Source organism: Canis aureus, chromosome 24, assembly GCF_053574225.1.
Source record: "Canis aureus isolate CA01 chromosome 24, VMU_Caureus_v.1.0, whole genome shotgun sequence".
Classification (NCBI taxonomy): Eukaryota; Metazoa; Chordata; class Mammalia; order Carnivora; family Canidae; genus Canis; species Canis aureus.
This window is the reverse complement of record NC_135634.1, coordinates 25,068,833-25,094,146: the sequence shown is the minus strand read 5'-3', so window position 1 is coordinate 25,094,146 and position 25,314 is coordinate 25,068,833. Positions and strand designations below refer to the sequence as shown.

At 37.5% G+C, this 25,314-nt stretch overlaps 1 protein-coding gene and 1 pseudogene across 23 annotated transcripts in view; both read right to left on the bottom strand.

The window, feature by feature from the left end:
• LOC144295913 (uncharacterized) overlaps positions 1-25,314 on the bottom strand; it is an 85,843-nt gene that overhangs the window by 33,844 nt on the left and 26,685 nt on the right. For 14 of the 23 annotated variants that reach the window (XR_013363028.1, XR_013363029.1, XR_013363044.1 and 11 more), the window contains one exon: positions 19,099-19,157. Coding sequence is in view for 3 of the 23 variants with exons in the window: in XM_077868577.1 (XP_077724703.1) it covers positions 19,133-19,157 (25 nt within the window). In the remaining 20 variants the exon portion in view is untranslated. Of the gene's footprint in view, positions 1-10,453; positions 12,107-14,219; positions 16,445-19,098; positions 19,158-21,407; positions 21,455-25,314 lie in introns of those variants that run through there. The other 9 variants (XR_013363035.1, XR_013363038.1, XR_013363036.1 and 6 more) reach the window with 3 other exon arrangements.
• On the bottom strand, positions 1,912-3,134 carry LOC144295912 (glyceraldehyde-3-phosphate dehydrogenase pseudogene; annotated as a pseudogene).

Below are 25,314 nucleotides of genomic sequence, written 5' to 3'. Positions count from 1 at the left end.
GGCTCCCTGCGTTGAGCCTGCTTATCCCTCTGCCTGTGTCTCTGCCTCTCTCTCTTTCTCTCTGTCTCTCATGAATAAATAAATAAAATCTTAAAAAATATATGGAGAGATATTCTTCAAATTCTTATCCCAACTGTCCATAAGACCTTACAGAACACTAAATTTGAAATCAAGGTGATGACTTCAGATTTCTCATAAGTTTCATGAGGTGAAAACCAGATGGGAAGTAGTCATAGCAGTTTGAAGGAAAGAGAAAGATCTGCATCATCTGGTCCACCAAGTAGTCCATGATCGGTCTGCTCCAGCAGTGTCTCTCAAGCCATTAGCGGGAAGCTCTAAGAGACACATATGAGAAATGGTTGCTCCAAGAAAGTTGCACACCTTTTTAAGCGTAAAACAGGATATGAGTCACAATGGAAATAAAATAAGGTGGCAGGGATCCCAGCAGGGTTAAATAATAAGTTCCAAAGCTGATAATGACACAAAGCCTTGAGGAATTAAAAGATCTAACCAGGCAAGGGCCCAGAACCCAGCTCTCAAGAAGTTTAAGGTCAGGAATTCCTTCTGCCCCATAATGTTTAAATCTTTTTATTCACTTCAGCAAATATCTAAGCAATTAAAAAAATCTAAGCAATTATGGTGTGCCAGAAATGGTATATATTACATATGTTTTCTTGCTCCTCATTAGACTACAGGTTTTTTGAGGACAGGAACTATATTATATTTACCTTTTTAATCTTCTCCACACCTAGCATGGTGGTTTCCACACAGCACTCAAAATAATTTGTGGAGTGAATGACTGAATGAATGAACGAAGTCAGGTCTGATCCTAATGCAGGCATCTTTCATACTTCCTTATGAGTGAGAATACTTTCAGACTCCAAATCAGAGGAAAATGAGAGAGCTACAGGTGTTTCATGTTTACAGTTGGAATAAGGCCAGGAGGCTGGGATTACAGAGAGATTCTTGCACTAGGAAGTGTTAATGTGATATGTATTTAGCACATGGACTCTAAATATTTCACAGCTGAGAATGAAGTAGGATTGCCTGGATTAAAGCAGTGAAGGAGACATTGCTATAAAGAAAGACAAAGTAAGTGCTTGAGACTGAACCTTGTCTTAATTAAAATATAATATAATAAATAAATTAAAATAAAATATAATATAATAAAATTTTCTGTGTAGAAAACATTTTAAAAACCTGCTTTATGTGGTAACACACATGTTTAGGTGATAAACCATCTTATTTCTATTTTAACTTCCATTTACCCCTCGAGGTACAGCTCAGCTATCATCTCTTTCTTCCTCTAGAAAACATCTTTTGATTATCTTTCTGACTTGCATTGGAAGCTTGTACTGTATTAAACAGTGTCCCTTCAAAATTCATGTCCACTTGTAATCTGTGAAAATGAACCTATTTGGACATAAGCTCTTTCAGAGACAATCAAGTTAAGATGAGATCATACTGAATTAGGGTGGGCTTTGAATCCAGTATGACTGGTGTCATTATAAGGAGAAGGAAATTTGGACCCAGACATGGGGGGAGAAGACCATGTGAAGATGGAGCCAGAGACTGCAGTGATGTATCTGTAAGCCACTGGGTGACAAGTATTAACAGGAGCTACCAGAAGCTGGAAGAATCAGGAAAGGATTCTATCTGAGAGACTTCAGAGGGAATATGGCCCTGCCAACACCTTGATTTTGGACTTCTAGTCTCCAGAACTGTGAGAGAGTAAGTTTTTGTTGTTTTAAGCCACTTAGTTTGTGGTAATTTGTTACAGCAGCCCTAGAAAATTAACATAGAACCCTCTTCCTTTTACATCCACCTACATACAAGGCTGCCACACCATTTTGGACGTGTCTTTTTGTGTATATGTGTCCTCTTCGAGGTTATGATTTCTTTTTTTTTTTTTTTTGGCTGGGTACAGTATACTTTATTGATGGTACATGACAAGGTAGGGCTCCCCAAGCCCCTCCCCTTCCTTGGGGTCTAGGATGTAAATTGGAGGTCAGGAGATTCTCAGTGTGTTGGGGGATTAAGTTGGGGCAGGGACTCCCCAGCAGCTGAGGGCCTCTCTCTTCCTCTTGTTCTTGCTGGGGCTGGTGGTCCAGGAGGCTCTTACTCCTTGGAGGCCATGTGGACCATGAGGTCCACCACCCGGTTGCTGTAGCCGAATTCATTGTCATACCAGGAAATGAGCTTGACAAAGTGGTCATTGAGGGCAATGCCAGCCCCGGCGTCGAAGGTGGAAGAGTGGGTGTCACTGTTGAAGTCACAGGAGACCACCTGGTCCTCAGTGTAGCCCAGGATGCCCTTGAGGAGTCCCTCCGATGCCTGCTTCACTACCTTCTTGATGTCGTCATATTTGGCAGCTTTCTCCAGGCGGCAGGTCAGATCCACAACTGACACATTGGGGGTGGGGACATGGAAGGCCATGCCAGTGAGCTTCCCATTCAGCTCAGGGATGACCTTGCCCACAGCCTTGGCGGCGCCAGTGGAAGCAGGGATGATGTTCTGGGCAGCCCCTCACCGTCAGGCCACAGCTTCCCAGAGGGGCCGTCCACTGTCTTCTGGGTGGCAGTGATGGCATGGACGGTGGTCATGAGGCCCTCCACGATGCCGAAGTGGTCATGGATGACTTTGGCTAGAGGAGCCAAGCAGTTGGTGGTGCAGGAGGCATTGCTGACAATCTTGAGGGAGTTGTCATACTTCTCCTGGTTCACGCCCATCACAAACATGGGGGCATCAGCAGAAGGAGCAGAGATGAGGACCCTCTTGGCCCCGCCCTTCAAGTGAGCCCCAGCCTTCTCCATGGTGGTGAAGACCCCAGTGGACTCCACAACATACTCAGCACCAGCATCACCCCATTTGATGTTGGCGGGATCTCGCTCCTGGAAGATGGAGATGGACTTCCCGTTGATGACAAGTTTCCCGTTCTCAGCCTTGACTGTGCCGTGGAATTTGCCGTGGGTAGAATCATACTGGAACAGGCACACCATGTAGTGGAGATCAATGAAGGGGTCATTGATGGCGACAATATCCACTTTGCCAGAGTTAAAAGCAGCCCTGGTGACCAGGCGCCCAATACGGCCAAATCCATTCACTCCGACCTTCACCATCGTGTCTCGGGGATGCGCCTGGCGCTGCACCAGAAGATGCGGCTGGCTGTCGGGCGGGGAGGAGCAAAGAGCCGAGGTTATGATTTCTTGAACATAGAGCATGTCTTACTCATTTCTGTGTCCTTAGCATTCACATAATATTTGGAAAAATAAATGTTATTAAAGTAAACTGAATAGGATATGATTGGCAATTCTAAACATCCACCAAAATTCTAATTTCTGATGTCTACCAAAATTCGAAACTTCTACTGATCCATGTCAAACCTGTGCCCACTCCTTAGAAAGTTTCCATCTTACCCTACCACTTATTCCAGAGTGAGAATTAGGAGAGAAGTAACAAGACACGAAAAGGTAAATTTATTACCACTTAATAAAAGTCTTTAGTTATTTAAAATTCTTCAATCTACACAGATTCTGTAGAGGGGAAAAGTTAGAAAAGAAATTCTTTATAGTAAACATGAAAATCACTGGCCCAAGCCATAGAGGACTAACAAACAAATACAAAACCTATAGAGTTTACCAGTTGCCAGACAGCAAAAAATAGGGAGAGAATAAGAAGTTCATGTAAGCACATCCTAAATCTAAATCCTAAATCCTAAAATTAGGAGATTTTGACAGAAAAAGCACAATATTTTTTTGTAGAAATACCTCTAACATCTCAGAAGAATTTCTCTGAAACTTAACCTAGAGATGTTTACTGGTTGATTAGTTGAATTAAGAAATATGAAAGAGGTTAGCTATCCATATCAAACCTAAAAGGAAAATCAGATCTATGGAGACAGTGTCATATGTCCTTATTCAAAACAAAGAAATAATAAATAAACGTATCATTCTCTGTCAAAGCCCTGGCAAGAGCATCTAATTGATGGGGTGAAAGCCACATACCATGTTCTTCCTGCCAGGGAGAAGAAACAAGGAATAGCTATCTAAATTTAGCTATAGTGGTAGGAGGTAAGGACCTGTCACACTACATATTTGCCCCAAATAAGGCTTTCACGTGCTGGAGAACTTCCTGTATTTGTAGTGATATGTATATATCCAAAAATCTTTTTTTTAAGATTTTATTTATTTATGAGAGACAGAGACACAGGCAGAGGGAGAAGCAGGCTCCATGCCGGGAGCCTGACGCGGGACTTGATCTGGGGTCTCCGCGATCACACCCTGGGCTGCAGGCAGTGCTAAACCACTGCACCACTGGGGCTGCCCTCAAAAATCTTTTAATGCACAAAAAGTTTTACTCCTTGATCATATAAAACGGTATATTTATCCAACGGGAAGTGCTCTTTTAAGTGGTAATTTTTGGTACCCAAGTTCCTTCCATCCTATGATTGTGCCATTTTCAGTATATGGTTTCCAAGGACCCTGCACTTATTTGCACTTAATCTGGCTCAAGAGGAAAGAAAGAGCTTAGTGAAGTACTTATGGGAGGCTTTCAGGGGGAGAAGCCCAGAAGTGTCCACATCACTTCTGCACACATCTCATTGGCTCAGGACTTAGGATCAGGGCCACGTCTAATAGTAACAAGGGCTTTGGAAACCATGTGTGGGCTCAGGAAGAAGAGGAATCTGATTTAGTAAATAACCAACAGTGTATGTCTTACTACTTATAATTGTTATCCACTATAACATTTCAAAAAAGTTTAGGTCTTAAATCAGAAGAAGCAAAATATAATGAAATATCATAAGAAAAAATTAGATTAAAAATGAAAGATTTATTGAAAAACATGAACTCTGACAAAAACAAGATATGTAGATCTTTAGAATCCATCAGCAAAACATCTTGATTAAAGTTTTGTAACTTTTCTTCTAGGTGTTTTTTTAAGAAGCTTGTGATTAGGGCATCTGTTTGGCTCAGTTGGAGGAATGTATGGCTCTTGATCTTGGGGTTGTGAGTTTGAACCTCACGTTGGGTGTAATGATTACTTAAATAAATAAACTTTAAAAAAAGAAGCTTGTGATTAATATGTTAGTTGCTGACTAATCAACATATATTTCTCAGATTCCATTATTCTATATATATTAAAAAAGATACTCCTGGAGGATAGGACATTGGAAATTACCCATAAGAGGAACTAAATAAATATGATTACAAAGAGTGAAGAAAGCCTCTGGGAATTACAGGACACAAAGAAAAGAAAGACTATTTGCATCATAAGAATTCCTGTAGGAGAAGAGTAACAGAAAAGGATGGAAAGTAGAAGTAAAAGGATGTTAGTTAATATCATAAATACATAAGAAGGTACTGCAAATCTCACTGCTAATGGTAAATATATAGTCATAGTTAGATTCTGCAATATGGTAATAGTGGTGCATAATTCATTTACAATCATAGTTTAAAAGTTTAAAAATATAACAAAAGAACCATAACTACAATAATGTTATTAGTTTCATATGATAAAAAATGTGAGTTATAACAGTGATAATCTAAAATGTGAGGGAGAGGAGAAATAAAAGTGTAAAGTTTACAATTTCTACTGAAGTTAAATTGTTATCAATTTAAAATAGGGTGCTATAGATTTAAGATAGTTTATGTAAGTTTCATGGTAACCACAATGGAAAATGCTGTAGTAATTATGCAAAAAACCACAATAAAGAAGTCAAAGCATACTAATACCAAGAGACATCAAAACAAAACAAACAGCAAGATGAAATCAGAGAGAGAGAGAGAGACAAACCATAAGAGACCCTTAATCATAGGAAACAAACTGAATGTTGCTGGAAGGTAGGAGGGTGTGGGGATGGGGTAACTGGATGACGGACATTAATGAAGTCACACATTGAAATGAACAGTGGATATTATATAAGACGCATAAATCATTGAACTCTACCTCTGAAATCAATAATATATTATATGTCAATTAATTGCATTTAAATTAAAAAATTAGGAAAAAATAAAATCATGTGAAATAAAATTTAAAAAACAAAACAAAACAAAAAAACCCAAACCAAACAAAAAGACAGCAGGATAGGAAACAAAGAACACTGGATCTACAAAACAACCAGAAAATACCAAAATGACAATCACCGTTCTTATCTATCAACAATTACTTTAAATGTAAATGGACTAAATTATCTAATTAAAAGACCTAGAGTGGCTGAATGGATTTAAAAAAAAGATCCAGAAACATGCTGCATACAAGAGATTTGCATTCACTTTAAAGACACACATAGATAAAGTTAAGGGATGAAAAGGATGAAAAAAATATTGCAAGCAAATGGTAACAATAACAACAGCAATAGCAAAACCAGGGGTTGCTGTACTAGAGAAGACAAAATATACTTTAAACCAAAAGTAGTACAAAGAGACAAAGAAAGACTTTATATAATGATAAAGTGTTACTACATCAAGAAGGTAATAACAATTATAAATATTTATGCACTCAACATTGGAGCAACTAACTATATAAAGCAGCAAAAACTCACTGAGCTAAAAGGAGAAATAAACAGTAACATGATAATAGTTGGAGACTTTAATATTCTACTCTCAACAATAGATAAAACATCCAGGCAGAGAATCAATAAGGAAATGGTGAATTTGAACAGCACTATTGCCCAATAAGCCTAAAAGGCATATCCAGAACATTCTATCCAAAACAGCATAATACACATTCCCCTTAAGCACACATGAAATATTTTCTAGGACAGATCATATGTTAGACCATAGAACAAATCTTAACAAATTCAAGATCGAAATTATACCAAGTATCTTTTCTGACCATTATGGCATGAAACTAGAAATCAATAGCAAGAGGAAAACTGGAAAATTGACAAACACATGGAAATTAAACAACAGTCTCTTGATCAACCAATGGATCAACCAATTTCTTTAAAGAAATTAAAGGATAAATAAAAAGTTTCTTAAGACAAATGAAAATGGAAGCACAACATACCAGAACTTGTAAGATGCAGCAAAACCAGTTCTAAGAGGGAAGTTCATAATAATAAATGCCCATATTAAGAAGCAAAACAGATTCCAAATAAATGACCTAACTATGCCTTAAGGAACTAGAAAAAGAACAAACTAAGCTGAAAGTTAGAAGAAGGAAGGAAATAATAAAAATTAGAGCAGAAATAAATGAAATAGAAAACAGAAAAATAATAGAAAAGATTAAGTAAACTAACAGTTGGTTCTTGAAGAGATGAACAAATTGACAAACTCTTAGCTATACTAAACAAGGGAAAAGGACAAAGGACCCAAACAACAAAATTATAAATGAAAAGGAAATATTACAACTGATACTACAGAAATTCAAAGGATCATAATAGGCTTTTATGAACAACTATAAGCCAAAAAACTGAACAACCTAGAAGAAATGGAAAAATTCTTAGAAATGAAAAACTTACCAAGATTGAATCAGAAGAAATTATTGAAAAATCTGAAAATCTGGGGATCCCTGGGTGGCTCAGCAGTTTAGCACCTGCTTTTGGCCCAGGGCGTGATCCTGGAGTCCCGGGATCGAGTCCCATGTTGGGCTCTCTCCATGGAGCCTGCTTCTGCCTCCTTCTGTGTCTCTGCCTCTCTCGCTATATATATGTCTATCATAAATAAATAAATAAATCTTTTTAAAAAAGAAAAAAAAAAGAAAAATCTGAAAATCTGAATAGACCTATATACTAGTAAGGAGATTGCATCAGTAATCAAAATTTTCTTATCAAAGAAAAGCCCAGACAGATGGCTTCAGTGATAAAATTTACCAAACATTTAAAGAAGAATCAACACCAATCCTCCACAGACTCTTCCAAAAATCAAAGAGGGGACACTCCAAACTCTTTTTATGAGCCAGCATTATCCTGAAACCAAAATCAGAAAGGGACACTACTAGAATAGAAAACTATAGGTCAACATCTCTGATAAATATAAAAAGATTTAAAAATTCTCTATAAAATTCTAGCAAATTGAATTCAGCAGTACATTAAAAGGATCATACACCATAATCAAATGGGATTTTTCCCTAGGATGCAAAACACAGAAAAAGCATTTGACAAAATTCAAGCCCATACTAACATCATACTCAATGGTGAAAGACTGAAAGCTTTTCCTCTAAAGTCAGGAACAAAGACAAGGGTACCTACTCTTATCATTCATATTCAACATGGTACTAGAAGTTCTAGTTAGGCTTATCAAACAAACAAAAAAGAAATAAAATGTGTCAGCATTGGAAAAGAAGATGTAAAACTGTCACTATTTGCAGATGACATCATTTTATATTTAGAAAATCCTAAAGACTCAACCAAAAAACTGTTAGATATAATCAATAAATTCAATAAAATGGCAGGATATGAAATTAGCATACAAAAATCAGTAGCATTTCTATTACACTAACAATAAATTTTCCAAAAAAGAAATAAAAACATTGATCCTATTCACAATTATATAAAAAAATAAAATACTTAGGGATAAATATAATTAAGGAAGGCAAAGATATTGATGAAAGAAGATATAAAATAATGGAAATATATCCCATGTTCATAAATTGAAAGAATTAATATTGTTAAAATGCAAATACTACTAAAAGCCATCCACAGATTCAATTCAAACCCTATCAAGATTCCAATGGTATTTTTTCAGACATAGAAAAAACTCCTAAAATTTATATGGAACCACAAAAAAACCTGAAGAGCCCAAGAAATCCTGAGAAATAACACAGTAGGGTCATCACCTTTCCTGGCTTAAAGCTACATTATAAAGCTATAGTCATAGAAACAGTATAGCACTGGCATAAAAACAGACAAATAGACCAATGGAACAGAATTGAGAGCCCCAAAAATTAACTCAATCATATGTGGTCAACCAATATTTGACAATGGAGTCAAGAATACTCAATGGAGAAAAGACAGTCTCTACAATAAATGGTGCTGAGATAATTGGATATTCACATGTAAAAGAATAAAACTGGACCTATATCTTATACCACTCACAAAATATTAACTCCAAATGGATTATAGACTTAAATGTTAAATGTGAAATCACAAATCTTCTATAAAAAAACATAGGAAGAAAGCTCCTTGACACAGGTGATGGTAATGATTTTTTGAATGACACTTATAGCACAAACAGCAAAACCAAAAACAAGTAGGGCCACATCAAACTAAAAAAAGCTCTGCACAGCAAAGGCAATCACGAACGAACGAAGTAAAAATACAACCTATGGAATGGGAAAAAATATCTGCAAACATCTAATAAGGGGATAATATCCAAAATATGTAAAGAGCTCATACTATAGCAAAAACAAAACAAAACAAAACAAAAACAATTAAAAAATAGACAAAGAATCTGAATAGATATTTCTCCAAAGAATATGTATGAAAGACCAACAGGTACATTAAAAGATGTTCAATATCACTAGTCATTAGGGAAATGCCAATTAAAACCACAATGAGATAACACCTCATGCCTGTTAGAATGGCCATTGTGAAAGAGACAAGAGAGAACAAATTCTGGTGAAGACGTTGAGAAAAGGGAACCCTGGTGCACTGTTTATGGGATCACAGATTAGTGCAACCATATGGAAAACAGTATGGAGGGTCCTCAAAAAATAAAAATGGAAATACTATATGATCTAGTAATTTCACTGCTGGGAATAGACCCAGAGAAAATGAAATCCCTAACTCAAAAGTACATCTGCACCCCCATATTTATATATATCACACACACACACACACATTGGCATCATTGGCAAATTATTCAGCCATTTAAAAAAAGATGGAAATCCTATTTAAAATAGTGTGACTGGACCTTAAGGGCATTATGCTAAGTGAAATAAGTCAGACAGAAAGAGACAAATACTATATGACCTCACTTATATGTGGAACCTAAAAAAGAAAAAAAAAAAAAAAACTCAAAACACCAGTCTCACAGAGAAAGAGATCAGATTTGTAGTTACCAGAGGTAGAAGGTGGGGGAGGTGGATTTGGAGGAAGGTGGTCAAAACAACTGAGTTGTACTCAGTTGTAAAACAAATGAGTACTAGGGATATAATGTATTACATGATGACTAGAGCTAACACTGCCGTATAATATATAGTTGAGAGTTGTTAAAAGAATGACTCCTATGAGTTTCAACACAAGGAGAAAATTTTTTCTTTTTTCCTTTTCTTTTTCCTGTAGCTATGTAAAAGATAGATCTATTGTGATAATCACTTCATAGTACATAGATAGATGATAGATAGATAGATGATAGATAGATAGATAGAGATAGATAGATAGATAATAGATAATCAAACCATCATATTGTATGTCTTAAACTTACACAATGATGTACTATATGTCAATTATTTCTCAATAAAACTAGTAAAAAAAATTAGAATTTAAAGTAATGCAAATATAACACATGGCATTTTATTGTGGAATTTGGTTATAAACCACAGATTCCCTTACAAAAAGCTTAATTATCAGCTTACAATCTGTAACCTGGTTACCTATTTTTGCTCTAAGAATGGGTGGGTCTGCACAACCATAATTTTGATCAAACCAATTGAACTTCTGATAGCATTCATACCAAAACCCAAGTTTTAGTGTTTCTTGGAATCATATGGTAAGCAGTCCATATGGATTAACTGAAGGAAAGTTAAGTTCAGCTCAAATTTGGAACTATTATTTCCTTATGCTTGTCAGCAGTCTGTTTTTTGTTTGTTTGTTTGTTTGTTTGTTTGTTTAATCTGTGTTTCACTTTGCCTTTTCCTGCAAATAAGATTCAGGTAGCCAGAAAGGGATTATGTCTAAAGGGATTATGTCTAAGTTGTTTATCTTTAATATGTAAAGGGACAGATTGTCATCAGCCTATTTAAAAGATATCATATCCTTCGGGTGTCCGAGTGGCTCAGCTGGTTAAGCATTTGCCTTCAATTTAGGGTTCAGGTCATGATCCCAAAGAGGGCAGTTGTCGATTGAGAACTGAGTCAGATTTACTGCTAAGCAGGGAGTCTTCTCCTTTCTCTGCCCCTCTCCCTGCTTGTGCTCTCTCTCTCTCTCAAAGAAACAGTTTTAAATAAATAAATAAATAAAAATAATAAAGATATCATATCCTAATTCAAACAAATAAGCCTTTGGAAATTCCTAGCTTCTGCTTCTGCTATAGTTGTTTTTTTTTTTCTCTTTTCTTTTCAGCTAATGTATGATTATGATTCTAACAAATTACTCCTCTAATTAGATGTTTGCTCAGTCAGTTAAAAAGTAGAGTTAATAAGAAAAGCAAATGAGTTTATAAGCCCTTTTGTTTTTCTTAACAAGGCATATCTTAAATCTAAATGTTAAATTATAGAACATCATTACAAAATGTTCTCATTTGATGACACGTGTGGCTAACTGTTTAGGCTTTTTTTGTAGATATAAGTTATATTGCATTAAGTAGTGCTGGACAAAATAAGTTGGTATATATTTTATTAAATATGCTATTGAGCAAATGGGGTTTAAAAAGAAGGAAAGGATGCCTAAACTGTTTTGTTTTGACATGGTGTATGTGTGTTGTTTTATTTTGTTTTGGGTGGCTTACATAGTAAATTGTTCTAAGATTGCTCAATAACAGGACTGTATACTCTGAGAAGCTAGGGAAATGCTTACTTCTTTTCTAAAGTAAGTCAGCAGAGAGCATATAGTAGGAAGAAGACCATGAAAGTAGTTGATGTTAACATAAAGACAGGTTGCCTTTTATGTCTTCCTGCACTCTACAGAGAAGAATCCCAACTCATTAACTGAGAGATGAATGTTTCTGGTCAATTTGGGTATGTGGACAAAAAAGGGGGAGAAGAGAAAGCCAGCAACAGGCTTGCCCTGCTAACTAACCTATTACGGTCTTTAGAGATGTTTAAATGAGTGAAACAATTAAAATCAACACACCTGGGAGGCTTGAAAGAAATTTGTAGAATAATAATTAATGAAATGCACACAAGTAAGAAGTTGTAGTATCTGCATGAAGCCTGTGAAGGTGGTGGTTCAGCCAGGCATCAAGGTGTCTTGTAAGCCCTAATATCTCACCAGTGCTCACAAATACTGAAAAACAAACACATCCACACATGGTCTGTGCACAGATGCTTACGCAGCTTCAAGTTTACCTTTCACACATATACAACGAGCTTATGCGTTTTTGTGAACAGTATGTTTTGACACAAAAAAAAGAATGCATAGAGAACAATTGTTTTGTTTCAGCGTGGAGGTGAACTTTGATGGAACTTAGTAAAACACAGAACATTTATTACTGTGATGAATGGCTCTCAGGGGAGTCATTTCCATGCCCTCCCAGCTGGAGTATAGGGCTGCAGTGACAGCGCTGGGTAAGAAAGGGACAGAACAATAGGTTCTGTGAGTTCAAGAAGCTGAGGTTGCCCTCCCTGAGTGGGTGGTATGAGCATCAGTCCTAAGCAGCATATAATTCAGAGGAGAGTGATGGATTCTTGTGGAATGTGGAAATAACAAAGAGGGTAAAATGAGAGCAAATTATGAAAGTGCATTTGAATCACCCAATGTGCCAAGGATTTTTTTGTGTCAACAGATTCCACTATTGAAAAACCACAAACCTGGTGAGTTCCCTGATCAAATCCAGGACCCACTATTCCAAGTAACCCAACAATATTATCCAAACTTGATGCCACTGAAATTGGCCAACTGGAGCAATTGGACAAGTATCCTTTCCACCCCTTAAAAAAAGTATTTGTTTGTTTGAATTTAAAAAAAATTTAATACAGTTAAATCAGCATGTCTGGTTCATTTCATCTCCTTCACTGTGAAACCCAGGGTCAGGGACTGCTGTGGTTTCTCTGCCTTCCCTTTGTCCAAGGTATAAAGATATCTGCTCTACTAAACTGCAAACTTCACATTATCCTTATTTTTCTTGATCTTAACAGTTTTTGCATCCTTTCCCCCACTTGGCTTTGAGCAGGAAGTTCTTGATTTCCTCAATTTTGCCAGTTGTGACTAGGAGACACAGGAAGAGAAAAAGGATCTACACTGCCAAATAGATACCCCCTTTTCACCTTTTTCATAAAAGGTTTTACAAAACACTGAGGCTTTCCAAGCAAGAAAACTGACCCTAGCTCAAGTTAAATGAGACCCTTTCTTGCTACTGGCCTTGGCTGTGTTCTTTTATTTATTTCATTCTCCATTTGTTTGATAAGTTCCTGGCAGTATCTGTGGACATATATGGCTGGTTATTTAAGAAGTCAGATGCCTGGCCACTATATCTTAGAAACCCATGAAGGTAACAACTTGGAAAAAAACTCTGCACTGATTACAAAAGGCCCACTTATAACTTAGAATCTCAGCATCCTGACAGCAAGTACCCCCTAGAACCCCAGTAAGCAGACAGAAATGGTGTCGTGGTGTGGCAACAACCTGCCAGAACTGCCTTGGCTCTGAGGTTCCATGATTGGCTTTGACAGTGGGTGGAGATGATCAAAAGCCCTTCAAAAATCAGCTTTGGAGGGAAGCTCCATCTCCTTTTATCTCTTCCAATCCAGTGTTTCCCCACTGCCCCCTGCTAGGATAGAGACTGTCAGCACCAGGGCTCCTCACTCAGACTTTTAATGGAGAAAAAAAAAGAAGAAGAAGAACCCAAATACTGAATTTTGAATCCAAGTTCTAAAAAAAAATAGAAAAGTTTTTATTCACATAATAGTGGATCCTAAACCTGCCGATTATCAGAATCCCTTGATCACATGGGGTTTTCCAAAAACTGTTGTTCCAGGGGCCCAGCCCAGTAGAGTCTGAACCCCTGGTCCTGAGGTCAAATTTAGTAATCTGTAATTGTAATGATCTCCCAGATAATTCTAATGATTAGCCAGATTGGAGACCCAGAGATTGAATTACATTTTTAAATGTATCCCTAGAGATTCCATTAGAATATATGCTTGCATTTTCATTATTCCAATTCCAATATCCTACCAACTCACACTCTCTTTCCACGGTCTTGGAATGGTTAATCTTTGTTTATAATTATGGCAAATATAGCCCTGCAGAAAGGTTACATTTCATTACATTTTTACTAAAATCATTGAGCAACTTAACAGATGAAAAAGGAATTCATAATTCTATTTTAATAACACCCCAGCAAGTATCCTATTATTTCGGGGGGGGGGGATGTAAAATTTTCAAAATGAAACTTCTTTACCTTCACTTGAATTTCTAAAGTCTGAAAAACATTGCTTCAGATTCAAGGCAAGAATTCAAGGCTTTTCCTCCAAGGCCTCTTCTACCCATTCTCCTAGCCTCCCTCCATCTCCAAAGAGACGTGGAAGAGAACTCACTTGCATTCTTTTTCCAGTGAGGTCTAGTAGAAAAACAGATACTATACTAGGTATTTTAACAGACAAAATTTGATATGGGAAACTTTTTGCAGATGTTGGAGGGCTCAAAAATAGCAAAAAGGAACACTAAGATAACAGAGTTAGGTAGCAAGCAGATTCTACTCTTAGGGAAGAGGTTAGAATTGCCAGAATTGGAAGTTAGGGGAAGACCGCATAGAGGTAGGACCAAGGTCTCAGGGTAGGGCACTGCCAAGCCACTGTTGGTATTCAGGTGCTTTGAGGAGAGCTCTGACTCCCAAGGGGGCCACTGCATATACCCTCAGACTGCAGGGAGGCTCTGCAAGTGTGGAGAGAAGCTGACAGCAGCAACTAATTATTGCTGCCAGTGAAAGGCTACTGATAGGGTGATATCCAGAAACAGTAAACAGAAAGGAAGAAGGAAAAGCCCTCTCTCTTCCTCCTGCTGTCCAGTTTCTCTCAAGGGCATCCCAAAAGGAAGCCAGATGACTAAAGAGAAATGTGGTTTCCAGAGTCTTGGCCCTTGCATCAGAAAGTAGAGTAGAGTAGGGAAGTTTTGGAGCTGGAGGATAGTATCTTAATCAAGTACAGCATTAGATAATACTTTGAGTCAAGAGAGCAGTGAAACTTGCATTGGCAGGAACATACTTAAAAGGTTTTGTTTTAAGAACTATGCCTTTTTGATGGTTAGATAATTTTCAGAAAAGCATAAATCACTCTTGAAGTGTCATGATGTCCACTAGCATACAAAAGAACTGGGGGGAAAAAAAGAGGTGGGGGAGGGGAGGAAAAAAAGAACTGAGAAGTCCTGCAGTAAAGAAATCTGCTTTATTTTGTTTAATTACTATTTCTAAAGTGTATTTAGTGTGAATCCCTTATTTTTCAGATATAATATTCCTCAGAACATCCAAACTGTATTGCAAATGCTACTCTAAAAAAAAAAGCTACTTAAGTACTTAAGTCTAAACTGTTTTTTTAATCTGTTTCCAACTTTGAGAAAAAAGAATACATCCAAGTGAAATGGGAAGAAAAATAGAATTCTATCTGTAAAGAATTAGATCTACTTCTCCTTCATGTTTTCTGATATCTGTAAAAGGAACATCCTCCTCTGCCCTTAAGCATACTGTTAGGAAAAGAAATCCTCATTCAACATCCAGAAGAATCGTTAACTGTAACACAAACCACCATCTTCAACAAAATCTGAAAGAAACAGGGGAAGTGTTGCATGAAGCTGAATCATCTCAAGAGCCCTAGGATACTGGTACTGCCCTTAAATATACAGGGTAGCTTGAAAATTATTCCATGGAGATGGAATGACTATATTCAAGGAGATAAAAAGAAGCTTTATTACTTTCAGGATTATGATTATTTCTACCCCTCCCATGCCTGCCTCTGGCTGGAAGAGGCGTCTGACCATAACCCCTGACACAGAGTGAGCCTGAAACACACAATTCAGTACAGTAAACTTTGGGAGTGGGTCTGAGGCCACCAAGTGGCAGATGCAGATGAGGGGGGAGAAAAGTCTGTCTGCAAAGGGAGATGCTGAGAGAAAAGGAACAACCAGGATGGAAAGAGAGGGAGGAGAAGAGAAAAAGAGAGAGGGAAGGGAGGAGGAGGAAGAAGAGAGGGAGGAGGGAGATGAGGAGGAGGGGAAGGGAAGAAGAAAGGAAGGCTGTGGGGGAGGGAGAGAGGGCAGGAGAAAGGAAGGAAGGAATTAAAAATAACTGCCTGATGATTTTCCAGATTCCTTGGGGATTGGCTCTAAATTATCTCTATTTAACTAGAATGTTTCATTTTATAACACCACAATGTCCAACTAATATGAGTGTCTCTATCAAGTTATGCTAATTTGGCTTTTACCTTTGAGTTGGATTTTGTTCATGAAGACAGCTGATCCCTGTCTGGAAGTCTGGAAATTTCTTAAGCAAAAGCAGTTTGAATTAATTATATCTATTCCATTCTTTATTCTAAAAGCAGGTCCCAAAAAGTTCCAAACAACTGATTGTGGATGTAAGTAGCCATCACATGACTTGAGCACACGTTCTTCCATCATGATATGCTACCTACGGACCTGACATGATACATGATATTACATCATATTAAGATAAGACGTTAAGATCCAGTTCTAGGTCTTTTTTTTTTTTTTTTTTTTTTTTTTTTTTTTTTTTATGAGAGAGAGAGAGAGACAGGCAGAGGGAGAAGCAGGCTCCATTCAGGGAGCCCACCGTGGGACTCGAACTCGATCCCGGGACTTCCGGATCATGCCCTGGGCCGAAGGCATGCACCAAACCGCTGAGCCACCCAGGGATCCCCCAGTTCTAGTTCTAAGAAACTTTTCTGTACCATTCATTTGGAAGCTGATTAGTTGAAACAGAAGTCTCTAATAGTTTTGTCTCCAAGAGCAACTGACAAAGGACAGAACTTCCTGAGCCAGAGGCAGGAGAAACCGAGCCTAGTTAAATATGTATATTTCTAGGGATTAAAATCTACGAGGGATAACTGGCTGGCTCAGCCAAGAGAACAGGACTCTCTTGACCTCAGGGCTGTAAATTTAAGCCCCATGTTGGATGTAGAGATTACTTAAAAATAAACTCTTTTTTAAAAAAATAGAATAAATAAAATAAAATCTCCTATTCACATCCTAGCAGACACAGTTTCCATTTGAAGTTAGGTTTTGTTCACTGGACCTGACTTCACTTCATAGTTAAAACAGCACTTCGGAATATTGCCCCAAACCACAGCTCCCTTTGAAGGTGACCTACAAAGAGTTGCTTCCACTTGTATTCTCTTGCTTTAAGAAGTACCACTTCCTCCTCTTCCTAAAATCACTGGCTTTGTCTTGCCTCTTTTTTACTTGGTTCTTACTCTTTCCACCCTTTTGGAATTAGTCTACTTTCCAAACTTGACTTTAGCTGGAATACAGATTTAAACTTCCCTTTGCTCAATGGCCTGCAGTTGAAGGCTAACAGCTGTGCTTATTCTCATTTAGGTTTGCTCATAGAGAGCCCCAGCATATGCAAGAAGGAATGTTCTGAAAATAACATGGAGTATCCTCTTGCCCATAACCAGAACTCTGGTCCTGGGTTATTTCATAAGTAAAACAACCTATGAAAAATTAACCCCTATATAGGCCAGAAAAATTACTCTTAGTAAATAATTAAGTAGTGTTTGTTTCTTCTCTTTAACAGTTTTAAATATTTTATAAGCTATTTCTGAAGTTCTAGGGTCTAAGAAGTTTGTTATTGCTAATGATTCTGGATTGTTTTTTCATGTTTCTTGAAATTTAGAACTGTGAGTTCATATTTGGTGGCATTTTATCTAGAGGAATCTTCTGTGCAGGGTTGAAAATGTCTTTCTAGAAAAGACTTTTAATTACTTTTATTGAGGGCATTAATATTGCTATCAGCCTGAGATTGCTTTTTATACTATTTTCTTGGAGAATGTAGACCTTTTGGAGAGTGTAAATTTAAATCTCAAATTTGAGTGAGGGGAGCCTGAGGTTTTCAGGTGTTTTTCAGACTCTCAGGATTTTCCTTCCCTTCCCCCTTCCCCAATAGAGCAGGCTAAACAAAAGTTTCCTTTAAACCTCTCTCTAAGAGAGGCTAAACGTTTTCAGTTCTCTTTCACAGATGTATAGTCATTCAAGGGTTCTTTACTTTAGGCCTCTTTCATCCAAATTTCTGCCCTTCACAAACTCAAAAATGTGTCTCCTGTACTTTCATAGCCACTCAAACCCAACCCATTATTAACTAGTCTGGCAAAAATAAATAAATAAATAAATAAATAAATAAATAAATAAATAAATAAATAAATAAATAAATCCAGAGCAGTAAAAAAAAAAAAGTCACTTCTGAAAACGGACTTGCTTGGTAACCACTTTTGATCCCTTATAGACTTACACTGAAAATATCTTCTCAGGCAAAGTGAAAAAATTTGTGCAATCATCTGCTGGCCTCCATCAACAGAAACAATTAATATGGAGAGTGCAGCACCCCTTTCAGTATACCTCTCATAAACATTGTTCAAAAGTTTTCTAGTACTCCCCAAAACAAAAAGATAGAATGAATGCTTCCTTATGAGAAAGGTTCTTTAGAATCAGCTTTGAGAAAGGAAGGAAGGAAGATTGGTTCCTATCCTCAAAGAAATCTAGGTTCTTCCAAGGAAAATCAGGATTTAGACCTTAAATCTAATATTTAAAACTCTCCCCATTTTCAATTTTTCTTTGGTTTGATTTAAATGGAAATCTTTGAGGGGGAAAATTATAAGACCATGCTTTTATAACACTAAAATTAACTTTCAATTTGATCAATTTACTCAAATTCAACCATCCATTAAAAAAAAAATATATATATATATATATATATATATATATATATATATATATATATACAGTAAGTAATAGCAATCAGAAAGATTACTTAGAAAAGAGTTATTTTGAAAACTTGCCTAGGGTAATGCAAATCTCATATGCTAGATAGAATATTCACAAGTCTTCATGATTTTTGAAAATTATTAGCAAGCAAGTTCTGTCATAATGTTACAGATCTTCTTGGAATGGTATTACTTAGCCTTTCTTGGGCATCTATTTTACTGATTACCAATACAGAGAGTATTTGGATCTAGCCTAAATTCTTCCTTTTGCAAATCAAACATATTTCCTCTGGTTCTATTCTTAATGGAGACCAGATTCTTACATAATAACCCGTCATCTTCTTGAAGACTCACCCTCTCAGCCATGCATTCCACTGCATTGTCTTAGTTACTCAGCCGCCATGGAGGATATCCTGAAGGGAAAAGTTCAAGATCAAACGAGATGTCTCTCTTCATGAAATAACAAATACAATTTTCTCCTTTTTAGTTTTATTAACAGTGAGAATTTCTCTTCAAATAATGCTCTGAAACCAAATGTGCCACAGAAAATATATCACTTTTAAATCCCATAGAAGCTTGAAAATGTTACTCTAATAAACATTTTCCAAGTAATGCTGTTTGTAGAATAACTACAGTCTGAGTTTTTCTGTCATCAGAATCAAGTGGCTGATGCTCTAATGGCTGTTTCTGGCACAAATTATATTGTTCAAGGGTAAACTTTGATTCTGTATCTCTCTAACTTCATTTTCAAAGTGAAGTAGAACCCAGTGTTAATCAATTCAAAATCAGTTAGTCTGGATAATTAAATTCTATGCCCTTCATTCACCGTCTATCCTATATCCCTGCTCTTTCCCACCTTTACCCCAAATACATACATAAACACAAAGCCTTTTATTCTCAATAACTGATTTTTATGTCTGACATTTTCTATATATTTATACATTTTCTCCATATAGACCCTCTCTCTATAGGTCTATTAATCCTATAGAGTAACCATGTATTTACAAGATCATTACAAAGAACAGAAGGCAAAGCCATTAATAGTAACTATACAATTGCTATTTAAGTACTTCTATAACCCCAGATTTCTGTTAAGTGCTTTATATTAGTTGCCATATTTCATTCCTTTAACAACCTATTATGAGTCGAACTGTGTCCCTTCCAAAAAGATATTTTGGAATCCTAACTCCTAGGACCTCAAAGTGTGACCTGATTTGAACATAGGGTCTTTATAGGGGTAACTGGGTTAAAGTGGGGTCATGGGGATGGGTCCTAATCCATTATGACTAGTATTCTCATAAAAGGGGGAAATTTGGACACAGAGACACATGTATGGGGAGAATACCACATGAATATAAAGATAGCCATCTATAATCTAAGGAGCAAGGCCTGGGGCAGATCCTTCCTTCAGAGCCCTCAGAAGGTACCAACATTGCCAACACCTTAATTTCAAACTGCCAATCTCTGGAACTATGAGAGAATAAATTCAGCTGTTTAAGCCGCCTAGTTTGCAGTACTTTGTTACAAAGCTCTAGAAAACTAAAGCACAACCCTACAATTTAAGTCTTAGTCTCTCTCTCTTTTTTAAAGATTTTATTTATTTATTCATGAGAGACACAGAGAGAGAGGCAGAGACATAGGCAGAGGAAAAAGCAGGCTCCATGCAGGGAGCCCAATGCAGGATCCGATCCCAGGACTCTGGGATCACAATCTGAGCCAAAGGCAGATACACAACCACTGAGTCACCCAGGCATCCCTAAGTCTTAGTCTCTTTTTGTAAACAAGAAGACTGAGGAATAGGAAGATTAAAGACCTTCCCCAGGGTCACACTGGCAGTAGGTGCTGGGCTGTCATTTAGCACAGATCTACTTTGCTCGAAAGTCTAGGTGCTTTCTACTACCTCACTACATCTCCAAACTTAAGTTGTTAGCTATTTTTTCCATCTATATATCTAAGAAAGCACACACAAATACACACATTGTACATGGGCTTACAGGCTATATCTAAAATTATATAGTCAACGTATTTCTATATTGTTTATTCTGAGGAGAACTTGTTGAAGACCACTTCTCCATGTTTTGGAAGTTACCACAGAAAGCTCAAGAGGTAGTAGAATCATTGACCTGGTCTGGGAAAGGCAAGGATATTCACTGGTGCCATGGGTATCAGTTACATTGTTCTGGACATCAATGGGCAATTGAAAAGACATGAGTAGGAAGGCATTAGGATAGTGAGAGACTTGGTCCTTTCCTGACTGATTGAGGTTGGATATGGGAAATGGAAGGAAATCTGATTAATTTTCCTGGGAGACAATCCCAGTTCAAGTTGGGAGACAGGCAGTAAGATACCCAGAGAGCAGGTGGTCAAAAAACAAAGATCTGAGAGGAAAGAAGAATTCCCAACTTTTAACTGCTCCTCCAGCCAAACTCTGGACCCATGGCCAGCTATGCCAAGAAAGGAGCTATTATCTACAGAGGAGTGCGCTGTTCACTCTATGAAGGTGTCTGGCCAATGTGGCAAATGGGGTCTGAAATTCAGCCTGCATTCCCCCTATGAGGCTGTGTGGCATAGAGTTCTGCTGTGTCTCTTCAGCAAAAGGAGCATCTTTTTCTAATTCACATAAAGGCATTGCAAAGGTTACCTGATGCCCCAGAAACCATTACCTCAAGATCTGGGCATTTGCATCAGACCCTCTGATCATTCTTCTGCTCTGGGGAATAGAACAGAGCTTGTTGGTTATTGTAGAACCAAAAAGTAGTACTTCATAAATGTAATAGTTTTATGCATTTGAGATTTTCTTTATTTCCCTTAAAGTTAAAATTTTATTTATTTGTTTATTTAGCTTTTATTTATTCATGAGAGACATAGAGAGTCAGAGACGTAGGCAGAGAGGGACATAGGCAGGCAGGTTCCCTACCGGAGGCCCCAAGCGGGACTCAATCCCAGGACTCCAGGATCATGCCTGAGCCAAAGGCAGACGCTCAACCATTAAGCCACCCAGACGCCCCTCCCTTACAGTTTTTGTTGTTGTTATTGTTGGAAAATTCTCTTTTTTCAGCTAAAGAAGTAAAGACATGCAACTCTTACTTATGCTTTTTTTTTCTTTTTTAAAGATTTTATCTATTTATTCATACAGAGATACAGAGAGAGAGAGAGAGAGAGAAGCAGAGACACAGGCAGAGGGAGAAACAGGCTCCATGCAGGGTCCCGACCTCAGGAACCTAGGATCACGCCCTGGGCCGAAGGCAGGTGCCAAACCACCGAGCCATCCAGGGATTCCCATTTATGCTTTTTTCAAATTGGGACCAAAGTTTGAAGAAAAAAAAAACACACCAGGAGGGCTGTGTGAGTTGCTAGATAGCAAATAGTAGAAATATATAGGAGTGAAATGCTAGGGCTCACACGTTGGTTAGATAGATCGTATGAAGCTCAGTTCTGCTGCGCAAATTGGGCCAATTAACTTCCGATGTCTAGGGCAGCCCGGGTGGCTCAGCGGTTTAGCACCACCTTCGGTCCAGGTTGTGATCCTGGAGACCCGGGATTGAGACCCATGTCGGGCTTCCTACGTGAGGCCTGCTTCTTCCTCTGCCTGTGTCTCTGCCTCTCTCTCTCTGTGTCTCTCATGAATAAATAAAATCATATATATATATATATATATCTTCCGACGTCTCATTTTCCTCACTGGAAAATGCGAGTTTGTTCATTTATCCAACGTATACTTTCTAGGTGGCTACTATGTGCCTGGTATTGTTTTCATATTCCCAGGGCAAGGTCCACATTCTCATGGAGATTAAATTGTAGATTGGGGTGGGGGAAAGGAAAAGGATAAGAAGCAAAATATACGTATAATTTAATAGACAAAAGCCCTCTCCTCACAAATAAATTAATAAACATTTCTCCTTTGCATTTCTTGGTATCCTATCAAGCAGAATCATTTATCTACCAAGGAGTGGGGCAGGGGATAGAGTAATGTAGGAGGAATGCAAAATTATTTAAAGAGTATTTAGTTGCTGACATCCAAATAGGATCTCTAAATCCACAGCAGAATAGTCTGTAACACCCAGGTTTTTTTGAGCAAACCAAATCAGGAAGACTGACTGACTAGATTATGGAGTTTTAAGTATACCTGGAGTAATGAGAAGGAGGATATGAGATGGAGGAAGCTGAAAGTCCAAAGGAGAAAAGGGAGGAGAAGAGGAGTCAGAAGCCACTGTTTTTGTTCTCTGCCCTCATTTCTTTGGGCAGAACCTCAAACACCTGGATGGGTGAGGAGAAGCTGGAGGACATGAGGGTTTGTGGCCCACTTCCACAGATGCAGCACAGGAAGGCTCCCAGATGGGGTTGCCAGATAAACCATAGAAAGTCCAATTAAATTTGAATGTCAAATAAACGATGAATAATCTTAATGTAAGTATCTCCCACTTCAGTAATATTTGGGACATTCTTCTACTAATTTTTTCCCCATTGTTTATCTGAAATTCAAATTTAACTAGGCCTTCTGTATTTTTATTTGATAACTCTGGCAATGCTACCTGGGGAGGACTATTAGCTTGGGGCCCAGCCCCCAATGGTATGGAAGTGATGGCATAGAAGTAGTAGCAGGAGTGTTGATAGCTAGACCTAAGGAAGTATTTTTGCTCTATATATAAAGTTCTTGGATTGATCCTGAACATAGTAGCCTCTCAATAAATCCTTAATGAACTATTAACTATTAACTAATTGAGACGTAATCAATTTTGCCTTCTGGCTATTATCACATCTAACCAGAAGTTGATCGTAACTCTAATACCATGAATCTACCAGTGAGCATAAATCATATTTAAAAAAATTAATGTGAGAATTAATACCCACTCTAAATGCACATGTGCTTTATTATTCTAGTCTCACAAAGCATATGAAAACCACAGCTGTTGATAATGCTTTTGATTTGCCAGATCCTGTAACAGTCCACTTATTTTGCCTTGAACATGGCATTTGTACCACATTAAAGTTTGGCAAGCTTAATCTTTGCTAACCACTGGCAAATGTGAACATGCTATAAAATATAAAAATATATCTCAGCCAAAGCCATTATCAGGTATATATTTGTTTGGATTTGACTAAGAACCTTTAATTTGTTCATGTGTACTTGGCATCTTTACATTCTTTGTGGTGATTATGCTTGCAGTGAATATACTGCATGTCTAATAGCTAAAGCTCTAAGTGCAGTAGAAGAGGAGAGAGAAGAGGAAGAAGTCCTATTTCACTTCTGTTGGAGTGAGAATGAATGTCCATAAAAGCTTAGAGAAAGCTCTTCCAATGGCCACTCTTGTCCTTTCTCCAAGCTGACCTGCCCCACACCAAAAATATTTTTGAGTAGTCTGTGTATTCTCTTTCATAGCATCATATAAGAGAATCTACCTTTGCATGTATCTGGCCACAAGCCTTAGAATAAAACCATGTTATCTGGCTATTAACTAACACAAAGCTCAATAAAATTGTCATCTCTAATATTCCAACATATTGGACTCTTTCAGTCTGGAAACCCACACTACCCACAGAAGCAGAATAGGTGTAGGTGGTATATAATCTTGGGATTATTGTTCTGTTTGTTTGTCTACTCATTTAAACAAAGATAGCCAGAGCAACATCATATTCCCTTCCCAAAGGACATCACAGAAAATTTTTCATTAAACTCCTATTTACATTCCCCAAATCTGAATCACCTCAAAGCCTTTCAAATATGGCATCTTGTATTTATCTCATAACATGTTATAGAGTAGGGAAGGTGAGGGGCTCTTGGGTGGCTCAGTTGGTTAAGTGTCTACCTTTGGCTCAGGTTATGATCCCAAGTCCTGGGATGGAGTCCTATGTATTGGGCTCCCCGTTAAGCTCAGAGCCTATTTCTCCCTCTCTCCTTGCTCCTCTTCACTGCTCATGCTCTCTCTCTCTCTCTCTTATAAATAAATAAAATCTTTTTTTTAAGTAGGAAAGGAGAGAATTACATATTTATTATTTTCATTATGCAGAATCTAAACGAAAGGAAATATTTCACAAAAAGATCAGAATTAACATCCACTTAATTTAGCTTTCTATCCATGCCTCCCTTTCAGTATCTCAGTGAACCACATTGTATGCATATTTTTCAGTGCCTAGTAAATGGACACATTGGTAACACTGAATATAAATGTACCCACATCCCAGGTTTAAATTGGATTTAGTTTTATCAAGGTAACAAAACAAATCAACCCTCTCAAACAAACCAAAACAAAACAAAGAAACAGATCCTTTTTCTTAAAAGTCACTTACTCATTCATATATTCAGTATTGAGTTTCTATTAAATTCTAGGTGTTATCTTTGACATTGTTTACTTCAGAGAGTAAGATAACATGTAAAAGCACTTATCACAAGGCCTGATGTGTAGGAGGTAACCAGTAACATTAAATTTCCTTTATTCTCAAATTTTTATCCTTGAACTAATCAATCAATCAAAACCAATATGCAGTCTATAGAAAATGATTTGCTTCCAATTCAGTGTCATTTCTTTAAACTCTCTTTGTAGTTATATATTATGACATTTAGGCATGAGC